The sequence below is a fragment of the Chiloscyllium plagiosum genome, unplaced genomic scaffold, assembly GCF_037043375.1.
Source record: "Chiloscyllium plagiosum isolate Xiang-an unplaced genomic scaffold, Cpla_swu_hap1 HiC_scaffold_20, whole genome shotgun sequence".
Taxonomy (NCBI): Eukaryota; Metazoa; Chordata; class Chondrichthyes; order Orectolobiformes; family Hemiscylliidae; genus Chiloscyllium; species Chiloscyllium plagiosum.
The window spans coordinates 27,646,895-27,669,136 of record NW_028270158.1 but is presented as its reverse complement, the minus strand read 5'-3'; the positions used below and the strand labels follow the sequence as shown (position 1 = coordinate 27,669,136).

At 41.5% G+C, this 22,242-nt stretch overlaps 3 protein-coding genes across 9 annotated transcripts in view; 2 read left to right on the top strand and 1 right to left on the bottom strand.

Moving 5' to 3' along the window:
• The window catches only part of snx8a (sorting nexin 8a), a 47,335-nt gene extending 36,632 nt beyond the window's left edge, over positions 1-10,703 (top strand). The window contains exon 14 of the transcript XR_015760551.1: positions 9,686-10,703. The gene's annotated coding sequence lies outside the window, so the exon portion shown is untranslated. The remainder of the gene's footprint in view (positions 1-9,685) is intronic.
• Positions 1-22,242, top strand: part of mrm2 (mitochondrial rRNA methyltransferase 2) — a 940,693-nt gene that overhangs the window by 6,779 nt on the left and 911,672 nt on the right. The window contains exons 2-4 of one of the 6 annotated variants that reach the window (XM_043711813.2): positions 14,549-14,658; positions 15,885-16,171; positions 17,415-18,888. In XM_043711813.2, coding sequence (XP_043567748.1) covers positions 14,618-14,658; positions 15,885-16,171; positions 17,415-17,839 — 753 coding nt within the window. In that variant the 5' untranslated portion in view covers positions 14,549-14,617 and the 3' untranslated portion in view covers positions 17,840-18,888. The other 5 variants (XM_043711816.2, XM_043711815.2, XM_087997731.1 and 2 more) reach the window with 5 other exon arrangements.
• Positions 1,613-14,349, bottom strand: nudt1 (nudix (nucleoside diphosphate linked moiety X)-type motif 1). 2 transcript variants are annotated; one of them, XM_043711817.2, is made up of 4 exons: positions 14,254-14,349; positions 13,079-13,266; positions 7,899-8,044; positions 1,613-2,539 (listed from the first exon to the last, which is right to left on the bottom strand). In XM_043711817.2, exons 2-4 carry the CDS (start codon positions 13,228-13,230, stop codon positions 2,337-2,339), a joined length of 501 nt encoding a protein of 166 aa, XP_043567752.1. In that variant the 5' UTR covers positions 13,231-13,266; positions 14,254-14,349; the 3' UTR covers positions 1,613-2,336. The 2 variants fall into 2 exon arrangements, with proteins under 2 accessions (XP_043567752.1, XP_087853860.1); XM_087997734.1 differs by lacking the exon at positions 14,254-14,349 and having other exon boundaries at positions 13,079-13,669.

Below are 22,242 nucleotides of genomic sequence, written 5' to 3'. Positions count from 1 at the left end.
GGACCGTCGCAGACTCCTCCCTCCCCTTCCTAGACCTCTCTATTTCTATCTCGGGTGACTGACTCAACACGGACATTTACTATAAACCGACAGACTCCCATAGCTACCTAGATTACACCTCCTCCCACCCTGCCCCCTGTAAAAAACGCCATCCCATACTCCCAATTCCTTCGCCGCATCTGCTCCTGGGAGGACCAATTCCAAAACCGTACAACCCAGATGGCCTCCTTCTTCAAAGCCCGCAATTTCCCCACAGACGTGGTTGACAATGCTCTCCACTGCATCTCCTCCACTTCCTGCTCCTCTGCCCTTGAATCCTGCCCCTCCAATCGCCACCAGGACAGAACCCCACTGGTCCTCACCTACCACCCCACCAACCTCCAGACACATCGTATCGTCCCTGTAGACTGCATAGGCTGCTACTTCAGCAGTTTGGGCACTTAGATGGCTGGGTCATTTTAAAGCTAATTCAACCAGTGGCTGTCCGAGTGTTGGTCCTGTATATCCCACAGCTGGTGATTAGCACAGTCACTTTGGTCAAGGCTTGCCTCAATTTCCCAATATGCCTTATTTCCCAGCATGTCCATTTTCATAAATAAATAATTCAGTGGCCCATGTGGCCACACTAGCTCTTTCAAATGACCAACACATACATTAGAGAGCAAGACACAAAGTTCATGGAATGAAATTTAGATCTGTGGTGTAATTTAATATAATGCAATAAGATGGATGTTCATACTAATCCAACTTTCTAAACCTTCAGTAAAAGAATGGCAGAAAGAACTTTCTTCTGCCAATGTCCGAAATCACCATACGTTTTAATTTTTGTTATCTTAAATATTAGGTCAGTGTAATTTCTCCCAGAATTTTACAATGCAGCACAGGAATGGAGGTAAATTCTGAATTCTTTCTGTACTCCCTCCATTACAGCTTCAGGTTTAAGAATTAGCTCTTATCAGATAAATTCAAAGCTGCATTCTAATGTTAAATTACCCAAGTATACAATATGCTGGTTTGCATACCAACCTTTGTAATTCCCCTACTTCAAACTATTTGTTCAATACACCTTTATGTTTGGCTGTGGTTCTAGAGGCCCATTGCTCTTCACTACTTCCGAAAGCTTAATGTGTCAACTCAACGTAACTGCCCTTGAAGTAATCTACCACAGCCAGCCTTGTAGGTACTTGCATAATCTCGATTTCTCATTTTATGGGTAGAAATCCACCAGTAGCTATATCAATGAAAACAGCTGCCTCTTTGCAGATCAGATCTCTTCCACTACCAATACAGTGTGAATAGGGAAAGTTATTTTATGTTGTAGTTGGGGGAATGCCATGGCCTGAGTGTTAATTGATGATGAGATATAGAAGGGATGTTCCCATTGCAACCTTCCATCCCTTACTTCCCTTCCAGAAGTTGGAGTTTCAACCCTCGATCCAGAATATGGTTAACAGTATTGATCTGTTCAGTCAATGTTCCTTCCCTCCCAGTATGTCATTTACACTACTTCCAGGGTAACAAAACCGTTTCAGTCAGGACTAAAACTAATTGTCCCTCTTTCTAAATAGATCCATTTTGCTGTAGAAAGATACTTCATTCTTCACAAAAGATGTTTATAAAATTTGATGTTTAATGTAGTCTCAACGGTTTGAGTAAAGAAAATGTTGCTAGTATTAAGGTTACAAATCAAATTGTTTACAAAGCTGCCCTTGTGCACCATCTAGTGGGCACTTTCAGAGAAGCAGTTAGAATTTCACCATCTATGCCCTCCACAAAGACTCTTTATTGTTTTGGGGAATTTCTTCTTTTCAAAACCGCAGTATTATAAAGAAAGCAAATTTACTTATGACTACAAATACAAATGACAGTCCAAAATGATCCAATATTTTTCTCACCGCAAACTGATCATTCAATTTAAATAGAATCTAATCTCACAAACATTCAGCAACAAAAGTCCCAAATCTCTATACTCCATGATTTATTGCTCCAGTATCATGAGGCAAAGAGTTCCACTTGTATCCAAGGCTTATATTGCAGTGGAGTTTCAGCTAGGCCCAACACTTCAACTGACAGGTAGAAAACAATCATCAAAACAGATACGGGAAAGGAAGATAGATGTGTTGGGTTACTAATGACAGGATTGTGAAGGTGGTGTGGTTGATGTACAAGGCTGGGATCACAGCTAAATAAAGCCTAAAATATCAGGATTTAATTCTTCTGAGAAAAATGCAAAAATAATTTTTGGTAATCATTTACTACATTATTCCCAGTTTCTTAATGTTTGTTAAAGTTTCCCCCACTTTGCCCTGTGACTATTTGAAAATGATTGCAAATCGTCAGAATCCGGACTCCTCCATTTCCAGCTCTTTCAGCTCATCCACCTCCTGCAGTGTGTATTCCAGGATCGTGGTATGTCCTTTGAACTTGAAATAACCCTTGAACAGCTTCTTCTGGAGTAACAAGGGGAACCAGATAATGTCATCAATCCACATCTCATCAAATGGAATCTTGTCCAGGTCAAACCACTGTGGAAGCATCTCTATGAAAAATGGAGAATTGGACGTGTTTTTCAAATCCAAAACAACAAATGCAAAAACACAATGATTAATTGACACAACCACGTAAGACTAGGGTAGATGGCCAAAAACTTGGGTCAAAGAGGTAGGCTTTACCTGCAATGTTTGAGAAGCACTACCTTAGTGATTCAATTTTACTGCTTTTCAATTAACATAACCACAGAATTGTCGTAGTGGAGGGTGGTATGTGTAGTAATGAGATTTCCTACTAGTGAAAACATCTCAAAATTTACTGTCAAGCCCCCTCAGAATCTTCCATGTTTCAATAAAAAAACCTTTCATTCCTGTGAATCTAATAAATAAAGGCCAAACCTGTTTAGCCACTATTGATAACTCAATCCTTTCAGCCTAGGAATCAATCTAGTCAATCTCTTTTGAACTGCTTTCAATGCCAGTATATTATTTTTAAAAATCAGGAGCAAAACTACACAATACTCCAGGTATGGCCTCATCAATGCTTTGTACAGTTGTAATAGGGTTTCCCTACTTTTAAGACTCAAAGCCCTAGCAATTAAGGTCAAAATTCCATTTACCTTTTTAATTACTTATTCACCTGCATGTTAACCTTTGGTGTTTCGTGCACAAGAACACTCGGACTTCTGTGCTGTACTTTCTTTGGAGTTCTCCCCCTTTTAAAAAAATAAGTTGCTTCTCGATTCCTCCTACCAAAGTGATGACCTCACACTTTCCTACATGTAACTTCATCTGCCATGTTCTTGCCCACTTACTCAACCTATTAGAGTCATAGAGATCTCAGGCGACCGAATCAACACGGACATCTACTACAAACCTACCGACTCCCACAGCTACCTGGACTACACCTCCTCCCATCCTGCTCCCTGTAAAAACGCCATCCCATTCTCCCAATTCCTTCGTCTCCGCCGCATCTGCTCCCAGGAGGACCAGTTCAAAATACGTACAACACAGATGGCCTCCTTCTTCAAGGACCGCAATTTCCCCCCCGACGTGGTCGACGGTGCCCTCCACCGCATCTCCTCCACTTCCCGCTCCTCCGCCCTTGAGCCCCGCCCCTCCAACCGCCACCAGGACAGAACCCCACTGGTCCTCACCTACCACCCCACCAATCTCCATGTACAGCGCATCATCCGCCGTCACTTCCACCACCTCCAAACAGACCCCAGCACCAAGGATATATTTCCCTCCCCTCCCCTATCAGCTTTCCGTAGAGACCACTCCCTCCGCGACTCCCTTGTCAGATCCACACCCCCCACCGACCCAACCACCACTCCCGGCACCTTCCCTTGCAACCGCAGGAGGTGCAACACTTGCACCCACACCTCCCCCCTCACTTCTCTCCAAGGCCCCAAGGGAAACTTCCATATCCGCCACAGATTCACCTGCACCTCCACCCACATCATCTACTGCATCCGCTGCAGCCGGTGTGGCCTCCTCTATATTGGGGAGACAGGCCGCCTACTTGCGGAGCGATTCAGGGAGCACCTCTGGGCCACCCGGACGAACCAACCCAACCAACCTGTGGCACAGCATTTCAACTCCCCCTCCCACTCCACCGAGGATATGCAGGTCATTGGACTCATCCACCGCCAAACCACAACAACCCGACGGTCGGAGGAGGAGCGTCTTATCTTCCGACTGGGAACCCTCCAACCGCAGGGGATGAACTTGGACTTCACCAGTTTCTTCATCCCCCCTCCCCCCACCTTGTCTCAGCCGGATCCTTCCAGCCCGGCACCGCCTTCCTGACCTGCAGTCTTCTTCTTGACCTCTCCGCCTCCACCCTACTCCGACCTATCACCCTCACCTTGACCTCTTTCCACCTATCACATTTCCAACTCCCCTCCTCCAAGTCCCTCCTCCCTACCTTTTATCTTCTCCTGCTGAACACTCTCTGCTCATTCCTGAGGAAGGGCCTGTGCCCGAAACGTCGAATCTCCTGTTCCCTGGATGCTGCCTGACCTGCTGTGCTGTTCCAGCAATAAAGTTTCAACTTTGATCTCCAGCATCTGCAGACCTCACTTTCTCCTCATAGAGATGTACAGCATGGAAACAGACCCTTTGGTCCAACTCGTCCATGCTGACCAGATAATCCTAAATTAGTCCAGTCCCATTTGCCAGCACTTGGCCCATATCCCTCTAAACCCTTCCTATTCATATACCCATCCAGGGGCCTTTTAAATGTTGTAATTGTACCAGTCTCCATCGCTTCCTCTGGCAGCTCATTCCATTCATGCACCACTTTCTGCATGAAAAAGTTGCCCCTTAGGTGCCTTTTAAAACTTTCCTCTCTCACCCTAAACCAATGCCCTCTAGTCTGGACTTCCCCACCGCAGGGGAAAGACCTGATTCCTTGTGATCTCAGCACAATATATCTTCCCACCTGTTTTTGTATCATCAGCAAATTTGGATATATGACATTTTATCCCCTCCTCCGTCATTAATATAGATGAAAATCACAACACCAGATTATCATCCAACAGGTTTATTTGGAAGTAGTTGCTTTTGGAGTGCTGCACCTTCATCAGGTAACTGTGGAGTAGGATTGCAAGACAGAATTTATAACAAGATTACAGTGTCATGCAACTGAAACAGCATAGAGTCATAGAGATGTACAGCATAGAAACAGCTCCTTCGGTCCAACCCGTCCATGCTGACCAGATATCCCAACCCAAACTAGTCCCACCTGCCGGCCCATATCCCTCCAATTCCTGAAGAAGGGCTTATGCCCGAAACGTCGATTCTCCTGTTCCCTGGATGCTGCCTGACCTGCTGCGCGTTTCCAGCAACACATTTTCAGCTCTGATCTTCAGCATCTGCAGACCTCACTTTCTCCCCATATCCCTCCAAACCCTTCCTATTCATATACCCATCCAAATACCCCTTAAATGTTGCAATTGTACCAGCTTCCATCACATCCTCTGGCAGCTCATTCCATATTGAACAAACCTAGATTGCTGTTAGGTCTTTCAACTTTTAAAATGGGTTGCAGGTTTCGGTTCATTAATATTTAATTCCCAGAACTTCTTTTAAGTCACATTCTTGGGATAACTTAAGGTTTTATGATAAAAGGTGACATCTCAGCACAGACAATGCATTAAAGGTATGAGGTTAGAGTCTGTCCATATTCCAATCTTGAGTCAGACTGGTTCTATTACCAAATTAGGAATTTATAAAATGTTATATGGATTGACTTTTTGCAGATTGTGTGCTCTTTAGGCAAAATAGAATTTACCTGCAAATACAATCCACAAATGCAAATTCACCCCATAGACATACGTGTTTGTGCATGACAGAGTAAGTGAGTATGTGCACACGTGAGAGTGTATGTGTTTGCGTCAGTGCATGCTTGGTAGAATGTGTGCATGAGTGTGACGGAGTATAAGCTTGTGAGAGGGTGTGCATGTGGTTATGAGTGTGTGTATGATGTAGTGTGACATGAACCCAAGGTTCCGGTTGAAGCCATCTGCATGGGTACTGAACTTGGCTGTCATCCTCTGCTCTGCTACTCTGTTGTTGTGTATCCCAAAGTCTGCCTTGGAAGATGGTCACCCGAAGATCCAAGGCCGAATGTCCCTGACTGCTGAGGTGTTCCAGGACTAGGAGGGAACATCCCTGTCTGGCGATTGTTGCTCGGTGTCCATTCATCCATTGTTGAAGCATCTGCAAATGCATGCACGCACACTCTCCCTCTTGCATTTTCCCCAATGACAGATAACTGGCCTTTCATTTTCTGTCTCCCTCCCTTCTTGAACAGTGTTGTCACATTATTTGCTTTCCAATCTGCAGGAATTCTTCTGAAAAATGCTTTCACTATTCTCTGTAGCCACTTATCTTCAAAACCTTGGATGCAGGTCATCAGATCCTGAAACTTGTCAGCCTTTCATCCAATGAGTTTGTCAATTACTTTGTCTCTCACCATAAGGACTGTTCTTTTCCACTATTAGCATCTAGCTATCTGTTATCTTGGGGATGTTTATACAGTCTTCCATCACAAAGAACTATGTAAAAAATTGGTTTACATGATCTGCCATTTTCCTGTTGCCCATTATTAAAATTCCCAATTGCGTTGTCCAATGATCCCACAATTACTGCATCTACACTCTTTAAAAGTACCCAAAAAAATTACTTTTAAAGTAGCTTATGTGGAGGTGTTGGACTGGGGTGGACAAAATCAAAAATCACATGACACCAGATTATAGACCAACAGGCTTATTTGAAACCGGAAACTTTCGGAGCTCCCGCTCCTTCCTCAGGCAGCTTGTGAGAAAGAATACATCGGCCATGGAATTATAGGAATAGGTCAAAGGGTCGTACAATTTATGCTAATCTATTGAACAAACCTAAAAGGCTATTAAGTCTTTAATGATGGTGAGTTAGACTGCAAGTGCAGGTTTTGATTAATTAATATGTAAATCCCTGCCCCATGATAAATTTCAGGTTTTATCAGAATACCTTAGGTCAAACAATGCATTTTAGGTATGAGGCCATGTTTCATGTCTGTTTGTATCTCATCCTGGAGCCAGATTGATTTTATTTCCAAAGTAGGAATTTATAAAATGCTACATTGACTGACTGTCTACAGATTGTAGGCCTCACACTCATACACACTCTCCCTCCCACCCCATACACACAAATATATGGGGTGAATTTCCATTTGCAGATACATTCTATTTGTTCAAAAAGCACACAATCTGTAGACAGTCAGTCAATGTGGCATTTTATAAATTCCTACTTTGGAAATAAAACCAGTCTCGCTCCAGGATGAGATACAAACAGCACCAGGTTATAGTCCAACAGGTTTATTTGGAAGCACTAGCTTTCGAAATGCTGCTCCTTCATCAGGTGGTTGTGAAAGCTGCTCCTTCATCAGGCACTCCAAAAGTTAGTGTTTCCAAATAAATTTATTGGACTATAATCTGGTGTTGTGTTATTTTTAACTTTGTCCACCCCAGTCCAACACTGGCACCTACAAGTCATGGAGATACAAACAGACATGAAACATGGCCTCATACCTAAAATGCATTGCCTGACCGAAGGTGTCACCTTTATTGTGATAAAAACTGAAAGTTATTGTGGGGCATGGATTTACATATTAATCAATTAAAACCTGCACCTCCATTCCAACTTTTTAGAGACTTAATAGCCATCTATGTTTGTTCAATACATTTATATAAGTTGTATGACTCTTTGATCTTTTACTGTAAATTCCACATCCGATGTATTCTCTCTCCCCAGCTAGCTGAGGAAGGAGCGGGAGCTCTGAAAGTTTGCGGTTTCAAATACATATGTTGGACTACATCCCAGTACAGTTTGATTTTTGACTTTTAAAGCAGAGTCACTTACCATCCGATTCCAATGGTTCCCCTTTGCAACTATCCGTAAAGAATATGTGAACATCCAGTAGTTCAGTCTCATCCACAAATTCAAACTTGATCCGTCCGACTTTTTCCAAGTTGTCCACAGTCAGACTGCTCTCTTCCCACAATTCTCTGAGGAAGGAATTAGCTTTACTTCAAGGAACAAATCTGAGGTTTCAAAAAAAGCATTTCAAATAGCTGGAACAGAAGAAGCAAGACATTCAGACTCTTGTATTAATTCTGCCATTCAATGAGATTATGTCTCACCAGGACCTCAACCCTACTCAGCAGACTGAATTACATTCACTGACTTGCAGATTAAAAAGACGCCAACATTTCCACTGATACCTTATGGTTAAAGGAAGCATGCTATTAAACCCCTACACCAAAAGTTTCTGGATTTGAACTTATATCTGCCATGAACAACACAGTTTTAAAAAGGGAGCCTTAGAGAGACTGCAGAAAAAAATAACAAAATAGGGTGATAAATTTCCAGAATTTGGACTTTTAAAGAAGAATGAATTTAGATTAATACTATGGAAGAGTTCTTTTAAAACAATGATCAGAGATTCATTTGAACAGAGACATAAATAGATGACCAGACTTGTAAGGTGGGGCTACAGTAATAGTACCAGTAGTTCAGTTAGGTGGAGAAATTGGAGAAGTTGGGGCTGTTCTCACTCACCAGAAAGGTTTTTTTTAAAAGCATACTCTTCCATGGGACATAGCATCACCAACAAGGCCAGTTTTTGTTGCCTGTCTCTAATAACCCTTGAACTAAGTGGCTTACTGTTCCATTTCAGAGGGCAGTTAAGAATCGAACACACTGCTTTATGATCTAGAGCAGTGTTTCTCAACCTTTCCGTATTCAACGCCCACAAATCACCAAAGTCTGTTTTTGCACATATAACTGCAATACACTGCAGTGCTGAAAACGGAAAACTTTTGTGAAATATGTTTTATATACAACAAAAAATAAATGTTATCATTCATTACTGTTCTTACTGTCCACCTACTTTTGGCTCACTCTGTATAAAATTTAGTCCGTGATAGCAAAATAGTCAATGCGATCCTTGTGGTTCATGTTGTCTTGCTAAATCATATACATCTGGTTCAATTTTTGTCAAAAGCAATCTCAGGTCACCACGCTGAACAACATCCATGCGATTGCGGGTCTTATCTTGTATTCTGGCGATGACACTGAATCCTTTCTCAACCAAATAAGAGGTCAGAAATGGTAGTGCAAACCGCTTTGCCTCTTTGCTTAACAGCGGGAAACAACATCGGGTGTGTCTTGAATCCAAAAAAGGGGCTCACCCATTTGTGAAAACCGAATTTTCACTGCAGTGTCATTTTGGAGCTCTATCATTTCTTCCTGAAGGCGAATGTCCATTTCTTCTGCGCACGAGATAAAGGGTCAGTCAGTCATGTAGGGATCTCCATCTCGATAAGATTAGCAAATCGTATTTTCATATCATCCTGCAATGCACGAATGTAAGCGGAGTAGATAAGTAATTGATCGTCAGTAACATCCTCCGCGATATTGTTTAAACTCGGGAACTGGTAAAACTCACGACGACTGATATTCCGATGAAAGAGATCAAGTTTTGCAATAAAAGATGTAACAGCATTCATTGCTTTTATGAAACTCACATTATCTCCTTGTATTTGCATGATCAGCGAATTGCACTTATTGAATATATCTGCGAGATATGCACAGTTGTGTTTTACAATTTCGGCTTTCATACAAAAGTTTTCATTATTTCTGTGTAGGAATTTGATGATAGAATCAAACAGTTCATGGAAACGGTGGAGGCATTTTCCTTTCGAGAGCCACCTCACTTCTGTGTATAGCAGCAATTGCAGAAATTCATCTTCATTATCTTTACAGAGTTGGCGGAGAAGTCGTTCATTCAGAGCATGTCTCTTTATATAATTTACCATATCTGTCACCACTTGTAGAGAATGGTTCACTAAGTTTCTTTGCAGCCAGATGCTGCCGTTGGATAATGCAGTGTACTGTGAAAAAATGTGGCGCTTCTCCCTTTAATAATGCAAGAAATCCCCGATGTTGACCAGTCATATCACGCACGCCATCCATAGCACAAGCAACAATGTTTTTGAGGGGAACAGACTTTTTAATCAAAATAATCCTTGACACAGTCAAAGATAATCTTACCTTTGGTATCTGTTAGTAGATCCACAGCAAAAAGTTGTTGTTCTTGTATTTCATTTTTGTCGATGAAATGTACATACCCCAAAGGTAAAGCTTGATTTCCGCATATCGTACTTTCATCAATTTGTAAGGTGATTTCTTTTGATATCAAAAGGGAACATAATTTATCCTCAACATTTGAGGCCATTTCATCGATGTGCCTTCTCATGGAATCGTTGCTAAGAGGAATATGCTTGATAGCCATTGATGGTTCTGATGTAACACGGTTGATAATACTTTGGCAATAGCTGGAAGCACCAACGATTCACCCATGGAATGAGGTTTACCACATTTTGCAATTAGCTTTGCTATGTTCGATGATGCCACAAGGCCATCTACATTTGTGGCTCCCATCTTTGAAAAAGCAGTGGAAATCGTTGGTCGCTGATTGAATTTATTCTTTAATGTTTGAAAATATGCCAAATCTTTGTCTTTCTTGTCACTGTGTTTCTTTTCCAAATGTTTAATAAGACGGGAAGACTTCATGGCCTCATTGGAAAAACTTTGTTCACACAGCAAGCATAGTGGTAACTGCATATTAGATGGAGATTGAATAAAGCCATATCGTAAATAGTCCATGCTATACTGCCTGCACTTTTTCTTACTCGATGAGGCCATTTTTACACTGTCGCTCAAATACCCTGATGGAATCATGGGTATTACCTTATCATGATAATTTTAAGACGCTCAGACAAGTGGCAAAATTTGATTGGCTAATTAGCTGTAATGTGCAATCATTCTGCCACCCGGTAGAACAGTTGAAAAGCTATGTTTTGTCTTCCTAGAAGTGACAAGAGTTAGGTGATATTGATCTAGTCAGTAGAATCAGTGCCAACTGCAAATGAGTTCAAATGGTTTGCCATTCACAGAGAAGATTATCAATAATAGCACAGCAACCAATCAGAGCTCACGCCTCAATGGGTGCAGGGAAAATAACAGACTCGTGTTATGCGACTATCCATCTGCACACAACAATGTCTAGAGTTACATGTAGGCCAGGCCAGATAAGGATGGCAGATTCATGAAACAGATGGGTTTTTACAACAGTGAAAGTTTTACAGCCACTCAAAACAAGACCAGCTTTCAATACCAGACTTAGTCATTGAACTGAAATTCCAGCACATGCTGTAGTGGACTCTGAACCTATATTTTCAGTGAAAGTTAAGGGACGACTCAATAGAAGTAGTCAAAACATTGAGAGGTTTTGAAATTGAATTGAATTGAATTTATTGCCACGTGTACCAGGCACAGTGAAAAGCTTTGTCTTGCGAGCAATACAGGCAGATCACAAAATTAAATAGCATAGATAAGTAAATAATGGGTAAACAGCAGCAAAAACACAGGTACAGGTGAATGTTAAGAGTTTGTGAGGTCCATTCAGTATTCTAACAACAGTAGGGGAGAAACTGTTTTTGAAACCGGTTGGTGAGTGTGTTCAGGATTCTGTATCTTCTCTCCGATGGTAGAGATTGTAGAAAAACATTGCCAGGGTGGGATGGATCTTTTGAGAATGCTGGTGGCCTTTCCTTGACAGCAGACCTGGTAGATGGATTCTGTAGATGAGAGGTTGGCCTTTGTGATTGTCTAGGCTGAGCTCACCACTCTCTGTAACCGTCTCCGATCTTGAATGGTATAGTTCCCATTCAAGTGATACATCCAGTTGGAATGCTTTTGGTGGCGCACCTATAAAAGTTGGCAAGGGTATTCGCCATCATGCCAAATTTCCTCAGCTGCCTGAGGAAGAGGAGACGTTGTTGGGCCTTTGTGACAAATATGTCCACATGAAGAGTCCAAGAAAGCTTGTTGTGGATGACCACTCCCAGGAGCTTGACACTCTCCACTCATTCCGCCTCTGTGCTGTTAATGTGTGTGTATGTGTGTGTGTGTGTGTGTGGGGGGGCATGAGTAATATCCCGCCAAAAGTCAATAATGAGTTCCTTGGTTTTGCCAGCATTGGTTTGTTCTCAGTGCACCATTTTCCCAGGTCTTCCACCTCCCGTCTGCAGTTTGTTTTGTCGCCATCTGAGATTTGATCGTCTGTGGTGGTGTCATCGGCGAACTTGTAAATGGCATTAGTCTGGTATTTGGCGATGCAGTCATGGGTATATTAGGGGGCTGAGTACACACCCCTAAGGGGCTCCAGTGTTGAGTGTTAGTGAGGATGAAATATTGTCCCCAATCTTCACTGATTGTGGCTTGTGGGTCAGGAAACTGAGGATCCAGTTGCAGACAGTGGGGCTTAGTCCGATATCATTAAGTTTAGTAATCAGTCTCGAGGGGATAATACTGTTGAAGACTGAACTGTAGTCAATGAGTAAGATTCTTACGTAGCTGTTCTTACAGCAGATAGGGAGAAAGCATTTCCACTAGCAGGATTGTAAGTAACCAGAGCTCATGGTTTTAAAATAGTTGGCAATATAAAACAGAGAACACATGAGAAGGCTAGATTTTACAAAACGAGTTCTGATTATCTGGAATGTATTGCCTCAAAGGATGATGCTGGCAAATTCAATAATAGCTTTCAAAAAGAAACTGGTTAAACATTTCTAAAGAAAATAAATTGAAGGCTTATGGGGAAGACAGAAGGATTGGAATGAACTGGACTGGATAGCTTTTTTCAAACAGTTGGTAATGGTACAATCGGCAAAATGGCTTTCCTTTGTGCTGTTGGATCCTACGATCTGAGCTGGGTAGTACAATTTGGCTGAGCACACGAGGAAGAAAGAATCAGTTAGATGCACAGATTTGATCACTGTGAAAGATCACCACTGGAACAAATGCATGTGTCTCATTCAGGATACAATTGGACCTGCAAGTCATGTCCTCATTTGTCATACAGAACGCCTATGCTTGCTATTCTAGGCTTGAACAATATGGCTCCAGTTGGACCCCACTGAGAATGATCACCTTTGTCATCAGCATGAAGGGAAAATAAATAGCACAGGAATTACCTCTTTGCTCCTTCTTCAATGGTTTCTCCAGGCTGCACTTTGCCTCCAAAACCATTCCAGCGATTGGCCCCAAAACCTCGTTTCTTCCATCCCAGGAGGATCTTTTGATGTCTCACAACAATCACAAGAGTCAACAGCTTTGTAGTGACCATCTTTCTACAATACTAGCTTCTCAATAGCTGTCAGCTCTGGTCAGGAAGAAATTGGTATAAAACAGCTTTGAAATAGCATTCAACAAATTGCAATTGAAGCACAGTAAAATATCCCAAGATGCTCCACAGGAACATAAAACAAAAAAAAAACTGTCATCAATTTTAGAGCAGGTGTCCAAAAATGAGGCCAACACTTCTATTTCTAAGCAACATCTTAAAGGGTGGGAGCAGAGATTTATAAATGAAATTTGAGAGTTTGGGGCCAAGATAGCAGAAAGAATGGCCATAAAGGGAATTGGGTATGTACAATAGGCCAGAGTTCAGGGCAAAGATAGGGTGAAAATGAGGCTTTGAAGCAATTATCAACTCCAATAGGGTGATTCCATCAAGTCACAAACAAAAACAGTCCTCCACTGCTGCTACTCAGAAGTCAACAGATTTTGCCACAAGCATGTTAAGAAAGAATCCACACTGATGTGCAGTAGTGCCTTTTACGTCTTTCGGACATCCCAAAGTAGTTTTTCAAGTGCATGCACCTCTAATGTAATCTTATCACTGGAACTGAATCGAATTTATTGTCACGTGTACTGAGGCACGGTGAAAAACTTCGGACAGGTGCATGAACAGGAAAAGTTTACAGGTATATAGGCCGAACGCAGGCCAATGGGACTAGTTTAGTATGGGAACATGGACTGTTGGACCGAAGGGTCTGTTTCCATGCTGTATGACTCTGTAAATGCACTTTCCAATGTTCAGGAGCACCAGGCGACAATTAAAGATCATTAATTAAAATTAAATTTACACGGACAGAAAAGCGGAGTCAACCGTTTACAGTCCAAGAAGGGTTATCGGACTCGAATCGTTAACTCTCTTCACAGATGTTGCCAGACCTACTGAGTTTCTCCAGCGCTCTGGGTTTTTGTCTGTGATTTCCAGCACCCGCAGTTCTTCATATGATTATGGAAACAATGTATCCATCCTGGTTTTGGATGAATGAAAGATTTGTGATCCTGGGACAGGTACCTGGTTGACTGAACCCTCTCCGTCCGCAGGCTGCACTCCTTTCTGGTTTGGCACAGGGTCAGACTCCAACGATTAGAATCGATTCAGAGCTCGCCAATAGATACCACACGAAGTGAGTCACACCCTACAGCCACCGGCTGGAAACATAATATGAGAGCATTTTTACACATCATTTTATTTATGAAACCAAACTACTTTAAAGCAGGATGATTGCATTTGTTTTGATGAATATATATTTGTTCTGTTATACTTTATTAATACCGTGACGATTGGCGGATGTGTTTTTTTTCTACAGTCCATCTTGGTTGGAAGTGTGTAGGAGATATGTTTGATTGGGGGACAGAGTTAGTTGTGACTCGCGGAGATGGAAGCTCGGCGTTGGTTGCTTTCACGCAATGTCGTTCGGTAAAAGCTCTATTTGTGTTTTAAAGTGCTTCTCCTTATCGAACATTTGCGGAGATGACCTGGCATTCGCCGCCCTGTTACTTCTCTGAAGTGTCGCCACAATTTGTATTTATATAGCGCCTCTGACATAGTGACACCCCCGCCACCCTTAATTGGAATACAACCAAATAGAATTTGACACCGAACCACGTAGAAAGATGTTCAGTCAGAAAACTGAATGCCAAACGGAATAATTTGGCTTTATGGGATTATTAAAGGAAGGCAGAGATCTAAAGATTTGGGGGGGGGGTGAGTAGATTCTAGAGATTGTGACTCAGGCAGCTAGCGATGGAGCGAATATAATTGGGGATGTAGAAGATCAAAGTTAGAGGAGTGCTGTGAAATCACAAGGTTGCATAGTGAGAGGAGATTATACAAAGTGTTTTTCCACATAGCCAGTTGCTATCTGAATCCATTCGCTCATGCCATAGTTAACCTACAAGTTTGCTTTTTCTTGCTGGTCAGCCACATTCCATTTCATATTCGACAATCTATAATTTAATCAATGCTCTATTGTTCGCAACCCATCACTGGATTCTGTGAAGCCAACATTTCAGATCCGCTGACCTTTCCTCAGAACATTCTGAAATGTTAATTCTGATTTCTTTCCACAGATGCTGCCAGACCTGCTGAGGCTTTCCAGCAATTTCTGTTTTTGTTTCAGATTTCCAACATCTGCAGTTCTTTATTTTCGATTTCCTGAGTTCTGTGTCACATTAATGCTTATTGGTGCAGTGTTACTGGAGTGGACTTAGGAAACCTATTTCCACTAATGGAGATGTTAATTAGCAAAGGACACAGATTGGCAGAAGGATTAGAAGGGATTTGAGAAAAATGTTTTTCAATTAGAGGATGTCGAATGTCTGGAATTTACTGCCCATTTCAGTGGTTGAGGTAAAAATCTTTAGCTCATTTAAAAAGAATTTGGATCTGTGTCTGGAGTGTTATAACCTGTAAAGCTACCATCTAGATGCTGGCACAAGCACAATGGGCCGAATGGCCTCTTTCAGTGCTTTGGCTTTTCTATGGTTCTGCGTTGAGTATTTTACAAATGCATGTTGCTGTTGTTCATATCCTCCACTCAACATGTCACTTGACCTATTGCTGAATGATGAAAGGCAGAGGAGAGATGAAAGAATTAGGAAGAGAAATGACAATTATTAAGATATGTTTATTTTTCTCATTAGTAGACAGGGTGACATGATTTCTTGGGTCCGGCACTGTCTGTTTCATACAACAGTAGAACAGCTAAAGAAAACACCAGCTGAACAGAGGTGGTTATCAAGACAACTAAGGGACCCATATGTGAAATCTGCCCGACAACAAAATTTCCGCTGTCGGAGTGCTTTTAAGCTGCTGGAGATTAATGAGAAGCATAACATCCTGAAGCCTGGGAACAGTGTGATTGATTGTGGTGCAGCACCAGGCGCCTGGAGCCAGGTTGCAGTTGACAGGGTCAATGCCACTGGCTCTGGTGAGTAAGATTATACAACACACGTTATCAAATCTGCAATGGGAATGAAGTCTTAGGGTTGCACCAAGTGACCAAATTCTTAACCTTAGACTTGCCGTAAATGTTTTTAGCACACTGTATTTTAGTTTGAATTAATTTGTTGAGTTATTTTCATAGTATGTCTGTTATATTCAATTCCTTTTTTTTGCAGTGAATAGCTGTCAGTGCCATTTGGAACGTAGGACAAGGGGATTTGTCAGCTTTTTTACAGGTGCCCTTGTAATGTATAAGTATCTGCTGGGATTTGCCAGGAGTGTGTCAGTATTAGCAATGGTTTTCACGGAGTGTGCCACTATTTCTGGTGGATCTCAGCAGTACTTTGATGCAGCAGGGGCTTCCCAGGGTGTGGTGTGCTTTGAAGGATCCTCAGGAGTATGTCAGTATTTACAGGGTGCTCTGGAGTATTTTATGAGCTCAGGAATTTCCAAATGCCTTCCAATTAATGAGTAGTCCCTGTTGTGATATATGAAACATGGTCAATCTGCACATAACAATACGTCATATGATAATGATTGGATAATCTGTTTCTAAAGATTTTAGTTGACAATTTGATGAAGATGTTAGGCAGAATTACGTTGCTCTTCATTGAATAGTAGCATAGGATCTTTTACAGTCATCTGAGCGAGCAGATGTGGTCTGGGGTTTAATGCCTCATTTAAAACATGGCACCTCCAACTTTACAGGGAGAGGATCGGCCGTAATTAAAAAGAAAAAAAAAGCCCTATCGATTGCTATTTTGCAATAAAGATACCTTGTTGTTCAAAAGCATCTTTGTTTCGCGTTTTTTAAAAAGACTGACTACTTCTGCTTGCAGTTGATTTATAATATGTGCTGGAGTGTCAGTGTAGTTTTTTGCTTCAGTTTCTTGACTGTCAGTTTAATTTTAGATGTGTTTGCTACATCTATTTAACTCCATGTTCCATTCAAGAATGTCACTTAGTCAAGGTACCAGCCTGTAGATTTCTCACACTTTATATCCTTGAGAAGAAAGTTAAAATTAAAGAAACTAATCACTACAAATGGGTAAATGTGTTTGGGACTGTGCCTCTTCTTAACTAAGGTTGATTTACATAAAGGAAATTATTAAATATTGAGGAGGGATTGAGATCAACAGGCCATGGAGCCAGTTTCAAAACACAAAATGCCTGTCTTTGTTTACTCTGTTTTGTTGGTGCCATTCATTCCCTTTTCCCTTTCTCCATAGATCCAGATGCTCCTGTGGGTTTTGTAGTGGGCGTTGATCTATTACACATACCTCCTCTGGATGGTGCTGTGTTCCTGCCTCACTCTGATCTCCTGGAGCCCACAGTTCAAGCGAGGATCCAGGAATCCCTGCCAACAGGAATGGCTCAGGTGATCCTCAGTGATATGGCACCAAATGCCAGTGGGATCCGTGAACTGGACCAGCAGCGACTGGCTGAGTTGTGCTTATGTGTTGTTGGACTGGCCAGGAAGGTCCTGAGTCCTGGTGGCACCTTGCTCTGTAAATTCTGGGATGGCACTAATAGCCGTATCATCCAAAAGCGACTTGCTGAATTGTTTAGAGATGTGAAGATTTTAAAGCCAGCTGCAAGCAGGAAGGAGTCATCAGAGATCTACTTTTTAGCAAAGCACTACAGGACAAGCTAATGTTTCAGAGTGACTGTTTATGCTCAAGGAAGTGTCGATGGCAGTCTAACAATTTTTGAGACAGTTTGTTTTTTAACATTTTCTCCCTATCCTATCAAATTTTGCCCCTTATGTTGAGGCTGACAGTCCACCACTTAGTTAGAAAGAAAAAAAATGTGTTTCTGTATATGGTCTTTCATGACCACAACGTTTGTGATTTGTAGCAATGTAGTACTTCTGAAGTGTCATAATTGTTGTAATGTTGAAAATGTGGCAGCAAATTTGCACAGAGCAAATTCCTACAAAAAGCCATATGACAATGAGAAGACAATCTGCTTATGTGATAAAAGCTGAACGTTCTAGAGAAACCCAGGAGGTCTAGCAGCATCTATGGGGAGAAAAAAATTAATGTTAACATTTGGAGTCCAGTTTGACTTTACTATGATAAGTGTCATCATTGGATTGAAAACATTAACTCTATTTCTGTCTGCCAGACTTGCTGAGTTTTTCCAGCAGTGTACTCAGGTGCATGTTAGGAGTCTACCCTGTCTTGGTAGATTGCATTTTTACCTCTGAACTAGAAGGTCATAGATTCACCTCCCACTCTAAAAATGAGAACAAAGTGTAAGCTGATACTCCTATCTCCTGTACTATAGAGGTGCCACCTTTTGGTTAGCCATGGAAGTAATACCCTATCTGTCCATTTAGGAGGATGTAAAAAAACATTTGGGATTTTTTCAAAAAAGAATGTACAGGGTCCTGGCTAATATTTATTCCTTGAACAACACCCCAAAACAGATTGCATTGTTGTTCATAGGACCTCAGTGTACAATTTTCTTTTCATTCATGGGATGAGTTGTCACTGACTAAGCCAGCATTTATTACCCATCCCTATTCACGAGTCAACCACATTGGTGAGGGTCTGGAAACACAATAGGCTAGACCAGATAAGTATGGCAGATTCCTTTCCTTCAAGGCATTAGTGAACCAGATTTTTGTTTTCCCCCTGACAATTGTTTCATTGTCATCATTAGACTCTTAATACCCGATTTTTTATTGAATTTAAATTCCACCATCTGCTATAATGGGATTTGAACCTGGGTTCCCAGGTCATTACTTGGGTTTCTGTATTAACAGTCCAACGATTAAACCACTAGGCTGTCACCTCCCCAAACTACAAATTTACTGTATCTTTTCCTGTATTAAAAATACAGAACTATTTTGTAGACTATAAAAAGCTTTATTACTCTTCAAAGTTGTTAGATGTATTTATATTGCATCTTTTAAATGCTATATGTATTTTTTATTATTTATGTGAACTTAAACTTTTTCTTGTACAGCTATGGAAACTGAATATATGTAATTCAATTGTGTAACCCTGATTGTATGTTACATTCGGATGGTACAAAAATCAGATACAATTAAAAAAAATGCTTTTCTTTAATGTTTGAAATTTCTGTAATCCATGAAAAGCATCATTTTGTTTTCAAAATCTGAATCACAATATATTCTAATTCTGAAAAATGTACCCATACACAATTATAGAATTTGTAGGAAATATATCTTTTCTAAAAATATAGTGACAAGCATAGCTTTTTGCATTTCATTAGTCAAATAAAGCCCGATGTCTGTCAAAGGAGTGGATGTCCTCAACATCGTCCAGAACAAAGCAGCCCAACTTGATCAGCATCCCATCCACTATTTTAAATCTTCACTCCCCATTAGTCATGAACATATGCAACTGCATGATAGTAGCTTTGACAACATCGTTCAAATGAGACCAGTACTATCTGGAAGGCCAAGGGCAGCTGAAGCATGGGAGCACAGCTACCTGCGAGTATCCTCCAATCCAAATATCATTCTGACTTGGAACTATATCTCCATTCCTTCACTGCTGCTGGGTTAAAAAAAACATATAACTTCTTTCCTAACTGCATTGTGCATATACCTTCAGTGTAAAACTGTAGTGCTCTAACCAGATGGCTCACCAACACCTTGAGCGCAATTGGGGATGAGCAGCTGTTACTTGCCAGTGAAACACATATCCATATATACATATAATTAGGCTATGGTTGTATAAATCTCTGCTAAGGCTACAGCTGGAACATTATTTTCTGTTCTGGACACTGCAGATATATACAATGCAGACTCACCAAGATGACACAAGAGTTAAATGTCTCATTATGTTTGTATTCTGTACTGAAGAAAGTTAAGGGACTAGCATATTTGAGGTGTTCGAGGTAATTAAGAAAGGATTTGAGCTGTAGGGAGAGGCTGAATAGGCTGGGGCTGTTTTCTCTGGAGTGTCAGAAACTGAGGGGTGACCTTATGGAGGTTTATAAAATAATGAGGGGCATGGTTAGAGTAAATTGACAAGGTCTTTTCTCTGGGGTGGGGTAGTCCAGAACTAGAAGGCATAGTTTGTGTGTGAGAGGGTTAAAATTTAAAAGGGACCTCAGGGACAGTGCATTATTTGTGCAGAGGGTGGTGTGTGTATGGAATGAGTTGCCAGAGGAAGTGGTGGAGACTGGTACAATTACAACATTTAAAAGGCATCCGGATAGTTATATGAATAGGAAAGGTTTAGAGGGATATGGGCAAAGTGCTGGCAAATGGAACTAGATAAATTTAAGTTATCTGGTCGGCATGGATAAATTGGACCAATGGGTCTGTTTCTGTGCTGTACATCTCTATGACTCTATAAATGAAGAACAACAATTTCCTTGAAGAAGAGTACATAGCAAATTAGAGTTGACATGTTCAAAGGTGAAGCCAGGAAGGACTTTTTCACACATTACAGAATGGAAGTATGGAACATTCAAAAAGTTATTGATATGGGGGACAACTGGAAACTTAAAAACCGTTCTTGATTAAGTGTTTGTTTGACAGGTATATTAGATGGATAACTTAAGTGGCTCAATGGAATTAAGTTATGAATTGTAATCTAATTTAATAGCAGAACAAACTTGAGGATTGAAATTTTGTTCCTTTGAGAATGGTCCAACACCATTAACACTTTAGTTAAGTGGAAAGAATAGTAAAACAAGGATTGTTCAGCTTATGAAGAAATTGAGAGGAGTTTTTTTTAAGATGTTCGCAATCATTAAAGACTTAGACAGATAGGAAGAAATGTTTACCATTGGAAATGTCATGTACGAGACTTAAGATAATCAACAAAAGAAGCAACAGTGACATGAACATAAAACGTTTTACACAATGAGTGGTTATGATCTGGAATGCACTAACTACAAGTGTTGGGTTGTGACTTCAAAATGGGAATTGGATAATTGAAAAATAATTTCCAGGGGTGTGGGAGAAAGCAGAGCAGCAAACTTACTTAGCGGCTGTTAAGGACAGCTGAATGGATAGTGATCTGAATACCCTTCTGAGCTATGTCTAGAGACAAAACATGGAATTTGCTTCTACAAGGAAGTGAGACGACTACCATATACACACAGGGGTAAAATAAATAGACTCTTGTCCAGATGTAGTTGGTTGAGAGGAATAGGTGGAGGCTGATCTGGTAGCAACACCGCCAAACTATTGGGTGCAAAAATAGAAATTGCTGGAGAAACTCAGCAGTTCTGACAGTATCTGTAGAAAGAAAGAGAAACAAAAGTAGACATTGCTGGAAAATCTCAGCAGGTCTAAGAGCATCTGTAGAGTGAGAAACAGAAACAAAAATAGAAATTGCTGGAGAAACTCAGCAGGTCTAGCAGCATCTGTGGAGAGTAGAAAAAAAACTCATACGTTGAGTCGGCCTGGGGTGGGGAGGTGGCGGAGAGAGTGCGCTTCCCTTACAAGGACAACGGTAAGAGTTCGGCCCCGCCTTTTCCAACGGCTGGAGGCCTCGCGAGATCCGGGGAGAGGAGGTAGATCCAAGCGGAGAGCGGCCGCCTTTCCAAGCGAACAGCCGGTAGGTCAGCACCATAGGCCGGGGCGGGGGTGGGCGTTTCGACACTTCCAGGCCGCAACCCCGTTAATAAAGCTGCGGGCCGGGTATTTCCGTTAATACACTTCCAAATCCCCCCCCGTAATAGTATTCCAGGCCGGGGTTTCCCCTGCATACAGCTCCGGGCTGGGGCTTCAGCCGTTACTTTAGTTTCGGATAGATCTCCGGTGGCGGGCTCCCCAGAGGATATTCACTTCCAGTCGGTGCCTCCGGTTGGTCGGGTGTCCCCCTCGAGTGCTCTTATCCCCTGTCTCTCGGGCATTGTACCTGTTTCTGCAGGAAAGTGTTGAATAAAAGCTTAACATCCTCCAAAAATGCGAGTCTAACCAGCCGTGTGAGATGAAGGGGTATTCCAAAGGTTTTCTTTGTCGCTTGGGAAATTATCTAGTCAGAGAACAGAAAAATCACAGACTTGAGTCAGCTGTGCGCTGAGTTGTCTGATGTGAGAGTTAGAGGATGCCTGTTTGTCCTG